This window comes from Mchenga conophoros, linkage group LG22 (assembly GCF_057382185.1).
Source record: "Mchenga conophoros isolate Kocher_MC1m ecotype Shallow Benthic linkage group LG22, M_conophoros_male_GT1.1, whole genome shotgun sequence".
Taxonomy (NCBI): domain Eukaryota; kingdom Metazoa; phylum Chordata; class Actinopteri; order Cichliformes; family Cichlidae; genus Mchenga; species Mchenga conophoros.
The window spans coordinates 16,020,030-16,035,814 of record NC_140546.1 but is presented as its reverse complement, the minus strand read 5'-3'; the positions used below and the strand labels follow the sequence as shown (position 1 = coordinate 16,035,814).

General features: G+C 41.5%; 1 protein-coding gene and 1 pseudogene across 3 annotated transcripts; one reads left to right on the top strand and one right to left on the bottom strand.

The window, feature by feature from the left end:
• The first annotated feature begins 200 nt into the window (after positions 1 to 200).
• LOC146549184 (GTPase IMAP family member 8-like) lies at positions 201 to 7,264 on the top strand. 2 transcript variants are annotated; one of them, XM_085261807.1, is made up of 2 exons: positions 201 to 219; positions 5,709 to 7,264. In XM_085261807.1, the coding sequence occupies exons 1-2, from the start codon at positions 210 to 212 to the stop codon at positions 7,262 to 7,264; spliced, it is 1,566 nt and encodes a 521-aa protein (XP_085117933.1). In that variant the 5' UTR covers positions 201 to 209. The 2 variants fall into 2 exon arrangements, with proteins under 2 accessions (XP_085117933.1, XP_085117932.1); XM_085261806.1 differs by lacking the exon at positions 201 to 219 and having other exon boundaries at positions 5,726 to 7,264.
• A 1,316-nt stretch (positions 7,265 to 8,580) lies between these two features.
• LOC146549183 (cytosolic non-specific dipeptidase-like) lies at positions 8,581 to 14,368 on the bottom strand (annotated as a pseudogene). Its single transcript, XR_014890462.1, has 11 exons — positions 14,258 to 14,368; positions 13,766 to 13,909; positions 13,508 to 13,670; positions 12,047 to 12,135; positions 11,033 to 11,233; positions 10,832 to 10,916; positions 10,579 to 10,739; positions 10,315 to 10,479; positions 9,756 to 9,897; positions 9,425 to 9,571; positions 8,581 to 9,231 (listed from the first exon to the last, which is right to left on the bottom strand). The product of XR_014890462.1 is annotated as a cytosolic non-specific dipeptidase-like (transcript).
• Positions 14,369 to 15,785: the final 1,417 nt, after the last annotated feature.

The window sequence follows — 15,785 nt, the reverse complement described above, 5'->3', positions numbered from 1 at the left end:
AGTGATGTTTTGGGGCTGTCGCCGAGCAACACGGACTTTCAACTCCCGCCACAGATTTTCTATGGGGTTGAGGTCTGGAGACTGGCTAGGCCACTCCAGGACTTTCAAATGCTTCTTACGGAGCCACTCCTTTGTTGCCCGGGCGGTGTGTTTTGGATCATTGTCATGTTGGAAGACCCAGCCTCGTTTCATCTTCAAAGTTCTCACTGATGGAAGGAGGTTTTGGCTCAAAATCTCACGATACATGGCCCCATTCATTCTGTCCTTAACACGGATCAGTCGTCCTGTCCCCTTGGCAGAAAAACAGCCCCATAGCATGATGTTTCCACCCCCATGCTTCACAGTAGGTATGGTGTTCTTGGGATGCAACTCAGTATTCTTCTTCCTCCAAACACGACGAGTTGAGTTTATACCAAAAAGTTCTACTTTGGTTTCATCTGACCACATGACATTCTCCCAATCCTCTGCTGTATCATCCATGTGCTCTCTGGCAAACTTCAGACGGGCCTGGACATGCACTGGCTTCAGCAGCAGAACACGTCTGGCACTGCGGGATTTGATTCCCTGCCGTTGTAGTGTGTTACTGATGGTGACCTTTGTTACTTTGGTCCCAGCTCTCTGCAGGTCATTCACCAGGTCCCCCCGTGTGGTTCTGGGATCTTTGCTCACCGTTCTCATGATCATTTTGACCCCACGGGATGAGATCTTGCGTGGAGCCCCAGATCGAGGGAGATTATCAGTGGTCTTGTATGTCTTCCATTTTCTGATGATTGCTCCCACAGTTGATTTTCTCACATCAAGCTGCTTGCCTATTGTAGATTCACTCTTCCCAGTCTGGTGCAGGTCTACAATACTTTTCCTGGTGTCCTTCGAAAGCTCTTTGGTCTTGGCCATGGCGGAGTTTGGAGTCTGACTGTTTGAGGCTGTGGACAGGTGTCTTTTATACAGATGATGAGTTCAAACAGGTGCCATTCATACAGGTAACGAGTGGGGGACAGAAAAGCTTCTTACAGAGACGTTACAGGTCTGTGAGAGCCAGAGATTTTCCTTGTTTGAGGTGACCAAATACTTATTTTCCACCCTAATTTACGAATAAATTCTTTACAAATCCTACCATGTGAATTCATGGATTTTTTTTTCACATTCTGTCTCTCACAGTTGAAGTGTACCTCTGGTGCAAATTACTGACCTCTGTCATCATTTTAGGTGGGGGAACTTACACAATCGGTGGCTGACTAAATACTTTTTTGCCCCACTGTAAATGTTAAACAGAAGGGGTCCCAAGATGGAACCTTGGGGAACTCCACATGTGATACTTGTCTGCTCAGATGTGAAGTTACCTATTGATACAAAGTATTTCCTGTTTTCTAAGTATGTTTTGAACCAGTTTAGTACAGTTCCTGAGAGACCTGTCCAGTTCTCCAGTCATTTGAGTAATATGTTGTGGTCAACTGTATCAAATGCTGCACTGAGATCCAGTAAAACTAAGACTGACATTTTTCCACTGTCTGTATTCAGACATATGTCATTGACCACTTTGGTCAGAGCGGTTTCAGTGCTGTGGTTCTGTCTAAAACCTGACTGGAAGGCATCGTAGCAGTTATTCTGTTTTAAGAAGTAATTGAGCTGTTGAGAAACTGCTTTTTCAATGATCTTACTTAAAAATGGGAGATTTGAGATTGGCCTGTAGTTGTTCATTTGTGTCTTGTCAAGATTGTCCTTTTTCAGTATAGGTTTTATTACAGCAGTTTTTAGTGGTTCTAGAAACACACCTGATATTAAAGAAAAGTTGACGATCTGTAACAGGTCTGACTCTAAAGTCTTTGAGACCTGTTTGAAAAAACTTGTTGGCAGGACATCTAAACAGCAGGAGGAGGAGTTCAGTTGACCTAAGATGTCCTCCAGGTCTTTGCTGTTAATAGGGTGAAACTGTTTCATGGTGTTTAAACAGTTTTTCGGTGGACACAGTACATATCCTGGATCTGCTGTTGATGTACCAATTGCTTGTCTAATTTTTTGGATTTTTTCTGTGAAGAATTTGGCAAAGTCATCAATGATGCATTTTGATGTTCCACTTCCCCATTTGCTTGAGCCCATTTTGGTGTAGTTCTTACATGTTTGATTCCATGAGTTTCACAATATTCTCTGAACAGCTCAGATTTGAACTGTGGGCCGTTATCAGATTTGATGGTAACTGGTAGCCCATGTCTGCTAAATATACAGTCAATAGAGTCAATGACTTTTTCAGCAGTTGTAGATGACATTACATCATACTCATAGTACCGACTGTAGTAATCTATCAGTACAAGTATTGAGTGGTTCGAAGGTAGCGGTCCCAGTAAGTCTACCGCCACATCTCGCCATGGTCCATCCGGTAAAAGTGTGTTTCTCAGTGGTTCAGGTGGATCTGGTCTGGCTACTATTTGACATCCGTGACAAGCTTTACAAAACTTTTCTGCAGCTTTGTCCATCCCTGGCCACCAAACTTTTGTTCTGAGATGCTGTTTGGTTCCAACAATTCCTAAATGTCCTTCATGAGCTAGTGACAGTGCTTGAGCTCTCAGGTTTTCTGGTAATACAATGCGAGTTCCCCGCAAAACTATGTAGCCGATGACACACAGTTCATTTGCAATGGGTGCATATGTTTTGCATTTTTCAAAGTGTCCATTTTCAATAGCTCTTCGCACTTCTGTTAATTCTGAGTCTGTAGCAGAGGCTTCTTCAACCTCTCTTGTTGTGAGTGCTTTTGGAGTAGCATTAACTGCAACAAATCTCACATATTTGTCAGATTCATGCTTATGTGTCTCTTTTGACGTGGTGTCAGACAGCAGTCTTGACAGTGAATCCGCAATGTTCTGTTTTCCCGCAATGTGCACTACTTTAAAGTCATATGGTTGCAGTCTGAGAACCCACCTTTCTATGCGTGCACAAGGTTTAGATTTCTGGCTGTATATGACCTCCAATGGCTTGTGGTCTGTGATGAGGTCAAACTTCCTGCCATACACATATGGATGTAGTCTCTCATATGCCCATACTAGTGCTATGGCTTCTCTGTCTGTTTGAGAATATCTTCGCTCACAGTCTGTTAAACTCCGACTTACGTAGCACACTGGTACCTCTTCTCCGTTCTGTATTTGTATTAGCACTGCGCCCAAGCCTTTGCAGCTCGCTTTAAACGTGTACAAAATTGTTGCACAGTCTCACCTGGTGTTTGGGACAATTTGTGGAAAGTTTGGCGTGCGTATGCTGTATTCACTTGAGGGAAAAAATAAGTGTTGAGCGCAGTCACCGCAGCGGTGTAATCCTTTGCCTCTCCCGTTTGTGGTAGAGTGGAGAAGACGTCCTGCACGTCCTGTCCGGCCATGTGCAGTAGAAGAGCGCGTCTCCGCTGTCTGATCGCGTCTGTAGCATCATCCGTCAAAATAAGACCTTTCCCATCAGCAAACAACTCGAAGGATGTTAACCAGCGCGTCCATCTCGGTCCGAGCGAACCTGTATCAGTGTAGCAGGCGAACGGTTGAATACCCGACTTTTCCATGTTAGCCCACAAGTTTTTCGCTAACACCGTGCCGCCGCTGGGTCTACTTCTCACAAAAACAAATCCAGGTCCGTATCGTCCTCGTCGCCATTGTTGTGTGCCCACCTTATTACTAAATTAGGCAGAGCACTCTGAATTGAATCAGGACATAAAGCACGGTCTTTATGTTGCTTTATTGAACACTCTTCATCTTACAACTAGCCACTTAACGGGGCTTCCTTGAACCACATCCGGTTCAAAGGTCATCACCTTAAGACATAGCCATATCAATACATGACACTTCTCTTATCATCAGCAGATTAATGCTTAAACGATCAGATCAACTTTTCTGGCAAGGAAACATGGTGTTTTTTTTAGTGACAGATGTAGCAGTTCCATTTCCTGAATCACTTCGTTGTACAATAAATTACGTATATTTAATGAGGTCATAGAAAACGTTTACCTTGATACTGTAAGTAATGTAAAAAAAAAAAAAGATGTCCACACGAGCCTCGCTCTTCTTCAACCACTCTTTGCCTTTTTCATCTTATCTCTCATAGCACATGATCAAAAATGGATCGACAACCATTTTAAGGTCCAACTAGACATTGGCTGTATCCCAATTCAGGGTCTGCAGCCTTAAAGGCCGCATTTTAAGGCCGATTACGTCACCGCGACGCGACGAAGGCTGTCCCAATTCGAGGCTGCTCGAAATGCGGCCCTCAAATGCGTCCTTCATTTCCCTGAATTTTAAGGACGTGGCGGTGTAGACTTCGTGGCCCAACATATCCCAGAATGCATAGCGCGGCGGTGGGTGTGGATAATTTTGCCGAAAAAAACTGCGAATAAGGGGCGCCTGAAGAGTAAACTTTAAGTACTGAATAGTATGTCACTTATTTATGTGCAAATGTTTAATAACGAAGAACCTTAAAACATTACTGTTGGCCACATGTCGGCAAAGTTACGTAACATTAGTGACGTTTGTACTAACTTGGTTTTAGAGCCTTTACTTTAAAATATACGCCGTTCAATAGCTGACCTTAATCTTACAGAGAATGATCAAAGCTCATGTAGAAACAAACAAACAAATGAACAAAAGATTTTCTCCTTCATTTCTGTCAAACAAAGCTGTATGAAACGTTTCCAGCTGTTAGTATCATGGTTGCTAGGCAACCTGGGCAGCGCAACGGAGGCTAGACCGTCCCATTTCACAAGCCTTGCACTTCCGGCCTTAGCGGTCTTTAAGTACGTGGCCCTTGAGGACTGTTGAGGCTGCGTACTTTAAGGCTGCAGACCCTGAATTGGGATACAGCCATTGTCTCCAAATGTCTCAGGGATCATCCAGATGTTTTCTGTCCAAACTGAGACGAGCCTTTATGTTCCTTTTGGTCTGTAGTGATTTTCTCCTTGAACTCTGCCATGGAGGCCATTTTTGCCCAGTTTCTTTCTCATTGCTGAATCATGACCTTAGCTGAGACGTGAACCCTGCAGGTCTTTTACGTTGTTCTGGGTTCTTCTGTGTCCTCCTGGATGAGTCATTGGGGTACTCTTGGAGTAATTTTGGTCTAAACAGGATAATGTGCACAGGGTTAAAGTGGATTCGGCAGGTGGAGGAACCCTAAAATCAGCTGTAAGGTCTCAGTGTGGGTAAAAGAATCAAACTCTCAAACTCAATAATTTCTATTGAGCACTCGAGTAGATGTTCTTAGTGTACAGGCTGTGATCAGCTGACCTGCTGCTCTTCGTGCATGCACACACCAGATGTAAAAAAAATGTTTCATAAGTTGTCCTGGTTGATTTCATCCTCTACACTGACAGAGCACTGTTAATGCTGTCTGATTTCTAGATGGTATAAAGTTGGTATGAAGGTGAATTTCAGTCAATGAATCTCTGCTACACTTGATGTAAGCTAACTGTGACCATGAACCCACAACCACTGTGCAGCAGTCACACACTGTTCTTTAAATTAAACCCAACACAGTGCAGCAAACTAACCTGTTTATCCTGCACAAACCTGCAGAAGATTCTCATGCAGAGACAAACATACAAAAAAATCTGAAATCAGGAAGCAGCTCAAACACTTTTTCACACTGTTTATTTGGTTTTGCTGATGTTAACACAGTCGCTGATGTTAAAATTTTCTAATTTCTTTAAACAGAGTCAGGGGAACCACTAAAGAAGCATACAAAAGAGAAACCAGAGCTCAGGATGGTGCTTGTTGGAAAAACTGGATCTGGAAAAAGTGCATCAGGAAACACCATCTTAGGAAGAAAGGGTGCTTTTGAATCTAGAGCATCTTCAAGCTCGATAACTTCAGTGTGTCAGAAGGAAACAGGAGAGTTTGAAGGTCAAAAACTGGCTGTGGTCGATACTCCCGGTCTGTTTGATAATGTTAAAACTGAAGAGGAAATGAAGACAGAGATCAGGAGAATCATCTCCTTTGCTGCTCCTGGTCCTCATGTGTTCCTGGTTGTGATCTGTGTGGCCAGATTTACAGACGAACAACGAGAAACAGTGAGAATCCTTCAGCAGATGTTTGGAGTACACTTAGCAGACTACACCATGGCCTTGTTCACATGTGGAGATAACCTGGAGCATGATGGAGTCACCATAGAACAATTCATCAGGGAAAATCTAGCTCTCCAAGACTTCATCCATCAGTGTGGAGGAGGATATCATGTTTTGAACAACCGAGATGATGACAATCCCTCTCAGGTCAGAGAGCTGCTGAGGAAGATCAACACTGTGGTTCAGGGAAACGAACGAAGCTGCTACACCAATGAGATGTTCGAAGAGGCTAAGGAGTCCATGAGAAAAGCTGAAAAAGACTTCAGGATTGTTGTTGTTGGGAAAACTGGAGCTGGGAAGAGTTCATCGGGAAACACCATCCTGGGAGGAAAAGCCTTTAAAACAGCATCAGCTTCATCCCCTGCCTCAGTGACGTCAGAGTGTCAGCAGGAAGCAGCTCTGTTTGATTTTCAAACCCTGGCTGTTGTTGATACTCCAGGCCTGTTTCACTCTGTGTTTACCTTAGGCCAGGTGAACACGGAGATCAATAGATGCATCTCACTGGCTGCTCCTGGTCCTCATGTGTTCCTGGTTGTGATCCAGCCAAACATATTTATAGATGAAGAACAAAAAACCCTGAGAATCCTTCAGGAGGTGTTTGGAGATGAAGCCGTTCGTTACACCATGGTGTTGTTCACACATGTAGATCTGAATGTCTCCATAGAAGAATTCATCACTAAGACTCCAGCTCTTCGTGAATTCGTCCGTCAGTGTGGAGGAGGATATCATGTTTTTAACAACAATAGCAGAGATCCTGCTCAGGTCAGAGAGCTGCTGGAGAAGATTAGACTAATGGTTCAGAGAAACGGAGGAAGCTACTACACCAACAAGATGTTTGAAAAGGCAGAGAGCGCTATAACCAAAGAGATGGAACAACTTCAGAAGAAAAACCCTGGGCTGATGGCCACTGAAGCAAGATATGAAGCAGAGAGAAAAAACAAGTTTATCCGGGGCAGCTGGGTTGGTGCTGTTGCTGGAGCTGCTGCTGGACTCGGTGCTGGAGCAGCTGCTGGAGTCAGTACTGCGATTGCGACCGAGCTTGCTATTGGAGCTATTGTGGGAGCTGCAGCTTGTCCAGTAGGAGTGCTGGTTGGAGCTGGACTGGGTGTGGCAGCTGGAGCTGCACTGGATCGTACTACTGCTGCTAAAGTGAGGAAGCAGGCGTGTACTACACAGTGACAAATACTCACTCAGCATCAGCTCATTCACATCATCAAGACAATATTAACAAGTCCTTCTCATTATTCTCATTTTTATTTTCTTATTTACTTTTTATTGGATTAAATTAAAACGAATTATTAATTATTGATCATGTTAGTTGTTGGAGTGATATTTTATGATTGTCATTTGTACTTAGAAACATAGCATCAATAATGTTTAGAGGTATATAATCGATTGAATATTGATAGAATGTCTCATCTGCAACGACTGTGTGCGTTCCAAAGTGCTCTGGCATACACACACAACCTAAGGTCATGACAGGTCGTACCTTCTCTTCCTGATTTATGGTATGGGAGGACACCTACTCTGTATCTGTTTAAGTATAAGAGCCCTTTATTTAGGTGAACCGTTGGACTCCTAGCACCAGCTTTGGGGAGTTGTTCGCAGGGTCATATTTTCACACACACACACACCTACACACAGACAAGGTACTCTTTGTTCACATATATGCCTGGTTGAGATGTCACATGTTAATGAGACTATGCATATTTATGTAACCACAATAAAGAGCAGTGCTACGGGGAAGCTGTCTGAGAGTGACTGGGGTTTGAGCAGCAGGAACAGCGCTCGTCTTGGTCATCTCCCTCGTGCACAAGATCACACAAAGAGCTCTGGTGACTTGCGTCTTGCTTTCACCATTGTAGTAGAATTGTCTCGGCAGCAATAGGTTTATGCCGAGATAAATGTAATATTAGTTGTGGCGCTTTCTTGAATCTGTCTCTCTCAGATGATGTAGAGTGTGTTTAAAAGCATCGTGAGCTAAACAGATGGAATTTATTGATGAGGGTTGCTTCTTGTGCTGTCAGAGGAGAAACTGCAAAAGAAGCTGGTCTGACTGCACATACATAAATACATGTATGTATGTATGTCTGTATGTATAAGGGAGGGAGGAAGGATTCATCCAAAGGAGGGCTGCTACGTCACAAACTATTTCAGCGAGTAAACCTGTAAAATCTGTACACGAAAGCTCACCTGTTCTGTGTCAAGACGACCACTAAACAAGACTTTACCATTAGATTCTGGCCACAGGTTTCAGGGCCAGTACTAAAAGTACACTGATTTATTGGAAGCCCCCATGGCTGGGTTATGAACTAGCAAAAATAATAGCGTATAGTAAAAGAATAAATAGTGGTAGGTAGCTTCATTACACCTTTTGATTATCACCATGGACTGCTATCAGAATACCTGGTGGTATTTTCATCCTTCTCTCAGGAAATGGCATTAACTAAGTTTGTGATATAAACTCACCCTGATTTATCTTTCCTAAAGTAACATAAAGACAAGTAATGTCAGAAATCACAGAATAAAAGGGCTGATTGGACCGGTTACATATAACAAGCATAGTCATTTGTGGAACTGGACATTCAACAACTGTTAACATTGGGAAAGCTTCTACATATATCGACACATTCAAATTGACTGATTGTACTTTTTTAATGCTGTGATGTGGAAAACACTAATACAATAACAGCATTTGGTCATGCTGCTGTCACTGATGCCTCAAACACATTTGACAGCTTCTAAATTAAGCTTACCAACATTATTTTATTTCTTTTTTTATTAGTCCTTTATTTATCCAGGTAAAAATCTTATTGAGATTAAAAATCTCATTTCCAAAAGAGACCTGGCAGTATTATTGTGAGTTATGACCCACATGCTAAGTAGTGCACTGCATCAAAAGTAAATCCTGTTACATCATGAAAAGAAAAGAAAAACAACTCAAATAAAGTAACAAAAACATGTATATTATCAGCAGGGTGTATAAAACCGTTCATTGTGAAAAGTAAATCCACAAAGTTTATGGTCTGATATGGAGGATGAGCATATATTACACCTGTCATTATGAGACACCATCAAATCACTCCAGCAGAGAGACCTCATGGAAGTATGCTCCCAGCAGCTTGACTCCCTGAATGTAGTTTGATCTGAAAATGGAGAAATAAAGCGATGATAATGGTTTATAATTAAAAAAACTCACTTTACCTGTGATCACATTTTAGCATAGAAATAATCTGGAGATGACAAACATGATCCTCTCCTTTTACTGCAATATTTCGTCAGTTTTATCTACTTGTTCCACATTTCAAAAGAAGTGAAACGGTGTGAGCTGTGACCAACCTGTTGATCTTTTCATTCTGAGAGTGAGCTCCATCATCAGAGGACCCTATAGGAAGCAGCATGACATTACGGCCTGTGGCCTCCTGGAAGGTCAGGGTGACCGGGATGCTGCCGCCCTCGCGAGTCAGATCAGGCTCGACCCGAAGACTACAGTACAACGAGGAGGAAAAGAAAACAAAAGCAGTAAAAATGTAATAATGACAATAATAATAACATCCTAGCTGTCCCTGCATAGGTACAACAAATCTGGGCACTAGCCTATCAGTGAAAATATCTGAAAAAGGCTTAAAAATATGTCCACAAAAATATGCATAAAAAAATGTCCCTGTACCTGTCTTTATGGCCTTTCTCCCTGCCATGTAGTGTGGGTGGTTGAAGTCTGAGACCCAGGCTTTGGCACCGCTGTCCCCTGTCACTTTCAGTTTATTGGGGGTTCCCAGTTCAGCAAACCTCTTCTGCAGATGATCGATGACCTTGAAGAGGGAAAAATAACTTAGACTTGTTGAAGCTTTAATGTAGAAATAAATTGAAGTTGATCTTTAGCTATTTCCAAGTCCAGGCTGAGATTCTTTTAGTAAAACCTAACAAAACCTCCTTGTTACGCAATCATTTGTGACAAAATCACTATGTCTTGTCTGCTTGATTGGTTTGCCTGGTTTTCTGCAGATGTATTTTAATGCCGTAACCTGGGACTTTGTTTTTTTCTCTGAATAAAATCATCTGCATTCACTTTATCTTACAAAAATAAGGATGGCTGAGCAAATCATCTGAGCAACAAACTACCAATAAGTGGCAGAGATACAGAGTGACTTCTGCTACTTAATTATAAAACGATGATTTAAGTTAAGTGAGTGTTATATGCGATCACTGTGACCTATAACATTGTTTACCTGCTTCTTCACAACTTTGGGGTCCATGTCAGGCACAAGGCGGATGGAAAACTTGCCGATGACCTTGCGAGGAATAACCGTCTTGGCTCCTGCTTCAGAGAAAGCCCCCTCAATACCATGAAGGGAAAGAGAAGGATATCTCCAACGGTGCATGAGGATTTGCTCCTATGGTGGAAAAATAGGTTCAAAAAGTGTGAATGACCCCACATTATACAGCACATTTCCACCAATGAGTGATGTGAACAACATAAATAATTTCTTTGCCTTTGTGTCATGCAGCAGCTGGTCAACCCCCACATCTTTACAGTACTCATCCAAGTCAAAGTCGATCTTCTCGTACAGCTTTTGCTCCTCTGCTGTCAGAGGCGCCACACTGTCATAGATCCCAGGAACCAAAATCTTACCCCTTTTGTCAACCAGGGAGCCTGTGCAGGAAGTCAAACACATGATTAAAACTCTAAACTGCTGTAAAATAAGGTCGGTGAGACTAAAAATCACAATTATCAGCTTCACTTGCCCATAAGTGCGATGAGGTCAGTCATGGCCTCATGAACAGAGCCACCAAACACCCCTGAGTGCAAGTCCTTTTCAGCGCACTCCACCTTGAAGTTTGAACGTAAAACACAATTTTTTAAAAAAAACACAAAAAGCTCAAGTATGCCCCTCTTAAATTGAAACACTGTCCCCACCCCCCAACAACAATAATCCAATACTCCACCTCAATGAAGAAATAGCAGATTCCTCTCAGACCGTAGGTGATGCAGGGTTTGCTCTTGCCCAGCCAGTAGTTGTCAGAGATGCAGATGTAGTCCACGTCTTTAAAGAAAGTGTCCTTTCTAGAAAACACAAGATCATCCAGACCCTCAGATTCAGATTCTTCCATCCCCTCGAAGCAGAATTTGATGTTGATGGGAAGGTCCTGCAACAAGAAAAGAGATGCATAAGAAAGAAAAAAAAATCAACAGAATAAAATTTGGTTACTGGTTCAAGTTTAAATTCAGGCTCATTGTGAATCTGTTTTTCTCATTTTCTAGAGTTGAAACATATGAAATAATTTCACATTTTTAACAACAAATGATCTCCAAATCAGTGGTGGGTGCCCCACACCAAATGTGCCAGAGTAAATATAAATAGTAGACAGCAGTAATGCATGTCTTACATTTCTCACAATGAGTTTTAATAACAAAGCTGAGCATGAGTCCAGACTAAGGATATAACTGACGATTATATATATGATAATTATTATGCAGCTAAACACTAATACTGTACATTTATCAGCTGAAATTTACTGCTACCAACTAAACAAGTATTTACTGCCATTTCATCTGAAGAGCCAGAGAGCCATAGCAGAAAACACCAACTAAAGACAGATAAGGGTCACATTTTTGTAAATAGGCCAAAATTATATTTTAAAGTGGTATGAATGACCCACATATCTTTTTAGAATACAGTGCTATAGTAGCTATTCTGCTTTATTATCACTGTACAAAAACGAAAGAAAAACATTAATAACATTTTAAGTAACGGTGTACATTTACAGATTCTGAATTATACCATCACACCTCAATATACTCCTGTCAGTAATTTCACTTCAGTGTTTAAACACAGCCAACTTAGCATGTTAAGCCACTTCAGGGTTGTTTTAGGACACACTAAAATATCATATCATCTTTAAACTATCTGAACTTGAAACACCTTTTGTTGGCCAGCTTAAATCTGGCAGTAACTGTACCTTTCCGATCTTCTGATATGCTTCAATGCAGTTAAACCAGGCCAACACTGGACCCTTGTCATCAGTAGATCCTCGTCCATAGAGCTTACCTACAAAAATAAAACTTTGTTTCAGTTTCAAGGTTCTAATGAGAAGATAGTGGAGTTGAAAAATGATACTAAGGTTATATTTATTACATAGTCAGCATTGAATTTTGTAGCTCAAAAAAAACTCCCCCAAGGAAACACAATTTTAGGGAAGCAAAAACATCTAAATGCAAATATGTAGAGCAATAATTCAACTTAAAGAAGATCCTAAAGAGTAGCAAAAAAATGACTAGGTTAAAATTATTCAGGCACAGCTTTTGCATTACTGTGTGGAGCATAACAAAGCATAGACACCAATTCAGGAATGCTGCAGTGACTTAGTTATGTGAACAAACAAATGCACAGTCTGTGAAATAAAGGACCAGTCATGACTCACAAAGGAAAATGCCTCACTTGAGCCTTTTTGCCTTTTCACAATCCGAGTGTGTTCCCAAAGATTCTAATAATACCTTTACTGGTTCAACTTAACCTGAGAAGACTGTTGATAAGAATGCAGTTCTATCAAAAGACTTTGGAAACATGCTGCTACCTGTTACTGCAAGCTTTGAGAGCATTTAAATAAATTTAACCAATCTAATCACCAAAATTAGAGTTTGATTTTATTTGATTGTTATTTGATTTTATTCATGTTGCAGTGAGACATTCTGTCATGTGACCTGCTGAGGTTACCTGAGGCAAGGTGTGAGTGGAGACTGAAGTGCCTAAATAGCATCTCAAGTCTGCATTATAGGTGGCTGACAGCTGGCGTTGTAATTCACCACCTCCGTTCAACGATGGTCTTTCACGGTGGCAACCTCTAAACAACCTAAAGTGGTGGGGCAAGGTCTCAACTTTAACCTCATATGATGGTGAAGACATCTTTTTTTCTTCACACCCTGGCTAATGTGATGACTCGCATGATCAACAACCCTCGGGACCACCTGAGAAAAACTATTAGGGGTTAAATACCTGAGACAAACATCCATTTGTTTTAGAACTGAAGGAGCCTCTTGGATGAGAGGTGAAACATCTTTACAAACTAAATACACCCTTCTTTTTTCAAGCTCTCAAGACGCACCTGTGACTTGTTTTGTGTTTCTTATCTTTACCTGTTAAAAATACATTCACCCAATGTTCCCAGTCTACATAGTTGAGCTTGCTGGCAGCATGCCTTCTCTTAGCTATGCTACCTTACGGGAATTACACACCTCAGTCCACATGTCCTCATCCTGCATTACCTACCTGCTAATTGGTTTGGTTTTTTGTTCTCAGTAATCTCAGTTAAGACCACTAAAACACTGAGTCCTCGCCAGGTTGTGACAATGTTAGAGCTCATACAGAAACAGCTCCAGGGTTGTTTTGTGCAGGACGCAGGCCAAAAGTATTCTCCTCTTACCGTCTTTCTCCACCAGAGTAAAAGGCTCTGTGTCCCAGCCGTCACTGATGTTTGCTGGCTGAACATCAAGGTGCCCGTAAATACACACCGTCTTCTTTGCTGGGTCTGATCCTAACTGCCCCAGGATGATAGGAGGCAGGGGGATCTCCTCTCCCGAGGGAAGCTGTATGAATAATGATTTATGGTGAAATTTAAGTTAAAAAAGATAATGTAAAATACAAATCATTAATGCATTAAGAAATGTAACCAGTGCAAGACCTTCTGCTTGCCAACGTCCACCAACTCCACAGTCCCTCCCAGCCTCTCGATGTCCTTGGCTGCCATCTCCATCATTTTTTTGATCTCCCCACGCTTCTCAGGCCAAGCAGAAACACTCTGGACACTCACCCACTCAGCCAGGCGCTGAGGTAAATTATAAATAAGTGATTTAAAGACATTAAAATCCTTTTTTTTTTTTTTTTTTTACTATTTCATGAAGTTGCTGATTGCAAAAGAATGAGCCAATGTGAGTGACTCTTAGGACATTAGACCCACAAAGATTTGATTCAAGCAGCAGTTACAGTATTACTGAATCTTATCAGGAAAACTGGTTTTACAGTTGGCACCTACTATAATCCAAGTTTAAGTGAATAAGTTGCAAATCTGTCCAGTTTTCAGTTAGCTCAATAAGCCATTAAATCAAGTGACAATCATACAAAAAACGCAATAATTAAACAGCTGCAATTTATTGTTTTTCCTGAGTGATCTTACCTGCACATACAGGTCCTGGTGGTCGTCCACATACTTGCAAAGTTCTGTGAGATGAGCCATTTTTGCCAGGAACGAGAGCTGAGGGTTAAACAAGCAGACAGGTGCGAGTACACCTCTGGGTTTGTGCAATCTTATGAGAGGACAAATCCTTCATGCACGCATGCACTTCACGTAAATGATGAGATTTCGAGCCAAACTCGTTTCACTTCATAATTTTGCAGAACTATAGCTGCAGCCGTTTGGGGCTTTAATGCCAGGCTTTCAGAAAAAAACAGTGAGAAAAAAAGCTAACACCTATGAGGCTTACATTACAAATTTTTACCATAAAATGACAATAAAATAGAATTCGCATTTCAGATCTGCACAAAAGGTTAAATGTGGAGTTTATTTGTTTTTTTCTTAGAATAAAACAGCAGTTAATGTAGTCTGATTGATAGCCTTTTTGAAGAGGTAAGATGTCCATTCATTGTGTGAAGAAAGCCATAAATGACGATTTAATTGTGTCATGCTGAGGGAGAATCTGAAAATAAGCCATGAAAATTTCACATGGAGGTTATTTTTCACAGGTGTGCACTGAATGCCAACAATGGCAAGTGAAGTGAGTGTAATCGCTAAGTAAAGCGAAAGTAAAACGGCTAGGTAACACATCAGAGATGCTGCCTTAAGGTGACTGAGACCTAATCTATCCCTCTCTGACAAATACTTTTCCTGGGTGAAGGAAACGGCTTCCAGGGCCTAATCCGTGGATCGACTTCCTCCGAGGCGTGGATGTCTATCAGCAGAGAATGTACCTTCACCTATCAGCAGAGAATGTCCCTTAGTCTGTAACACAGTCAAATATATTCTCAAGTAATATTCAAGCATGCCATTCAGCGTGTTAGTACGAGCTCGGGAGCAGCTTGGGAGAACAAGAAAACAGAGACTGCTTCAGGTTGTCTTCCCAAATCGACTCAACTTTATTCACAAGTACAACAGTTTATATAGAGGGTAAAATTCATGAGACAGCAGATTATCAGTTTAAACCAGTACAGACCAAGATAAGGGAGCGTCTTCCTGCCCTTGGGTGAAGAAGCATCCTTTGTGTAGTTTATCAGTTCAGCTACAATTGTGATTATCTCAGCGACATATTTTCAAGGCACAAAATAAAGAGTTCTTTCATTAGTGAAATCTGAAACAAACCATCTGGCCTTCAACAGGCGTCTCCTAAAAGATTAAGAAACTAATGTAGCTGAGGGAGTGATCTCTGTGGTATTTCAACCTTGTACCAGCCTGTGATTCTCACACATCAATTCTTGGGTCAAAGAGAAAAATAACTAAAACAAAGGGGCCTTATTGAATGACAGAGTTTTCCTGTATAATGTCACTATAAAACAATATCCAGTAAATGCTCCCATGGTACTAAAATACCTAACACTGGGCATGTCTGAACTGCAAAGAGAACCATTAAAATCAGACTTACTTTGTTTTTATTCCGGTGTTTCAGATTGACTACTGTTGGTCAAAGATATATGTGCCAGACTTGCTTTTC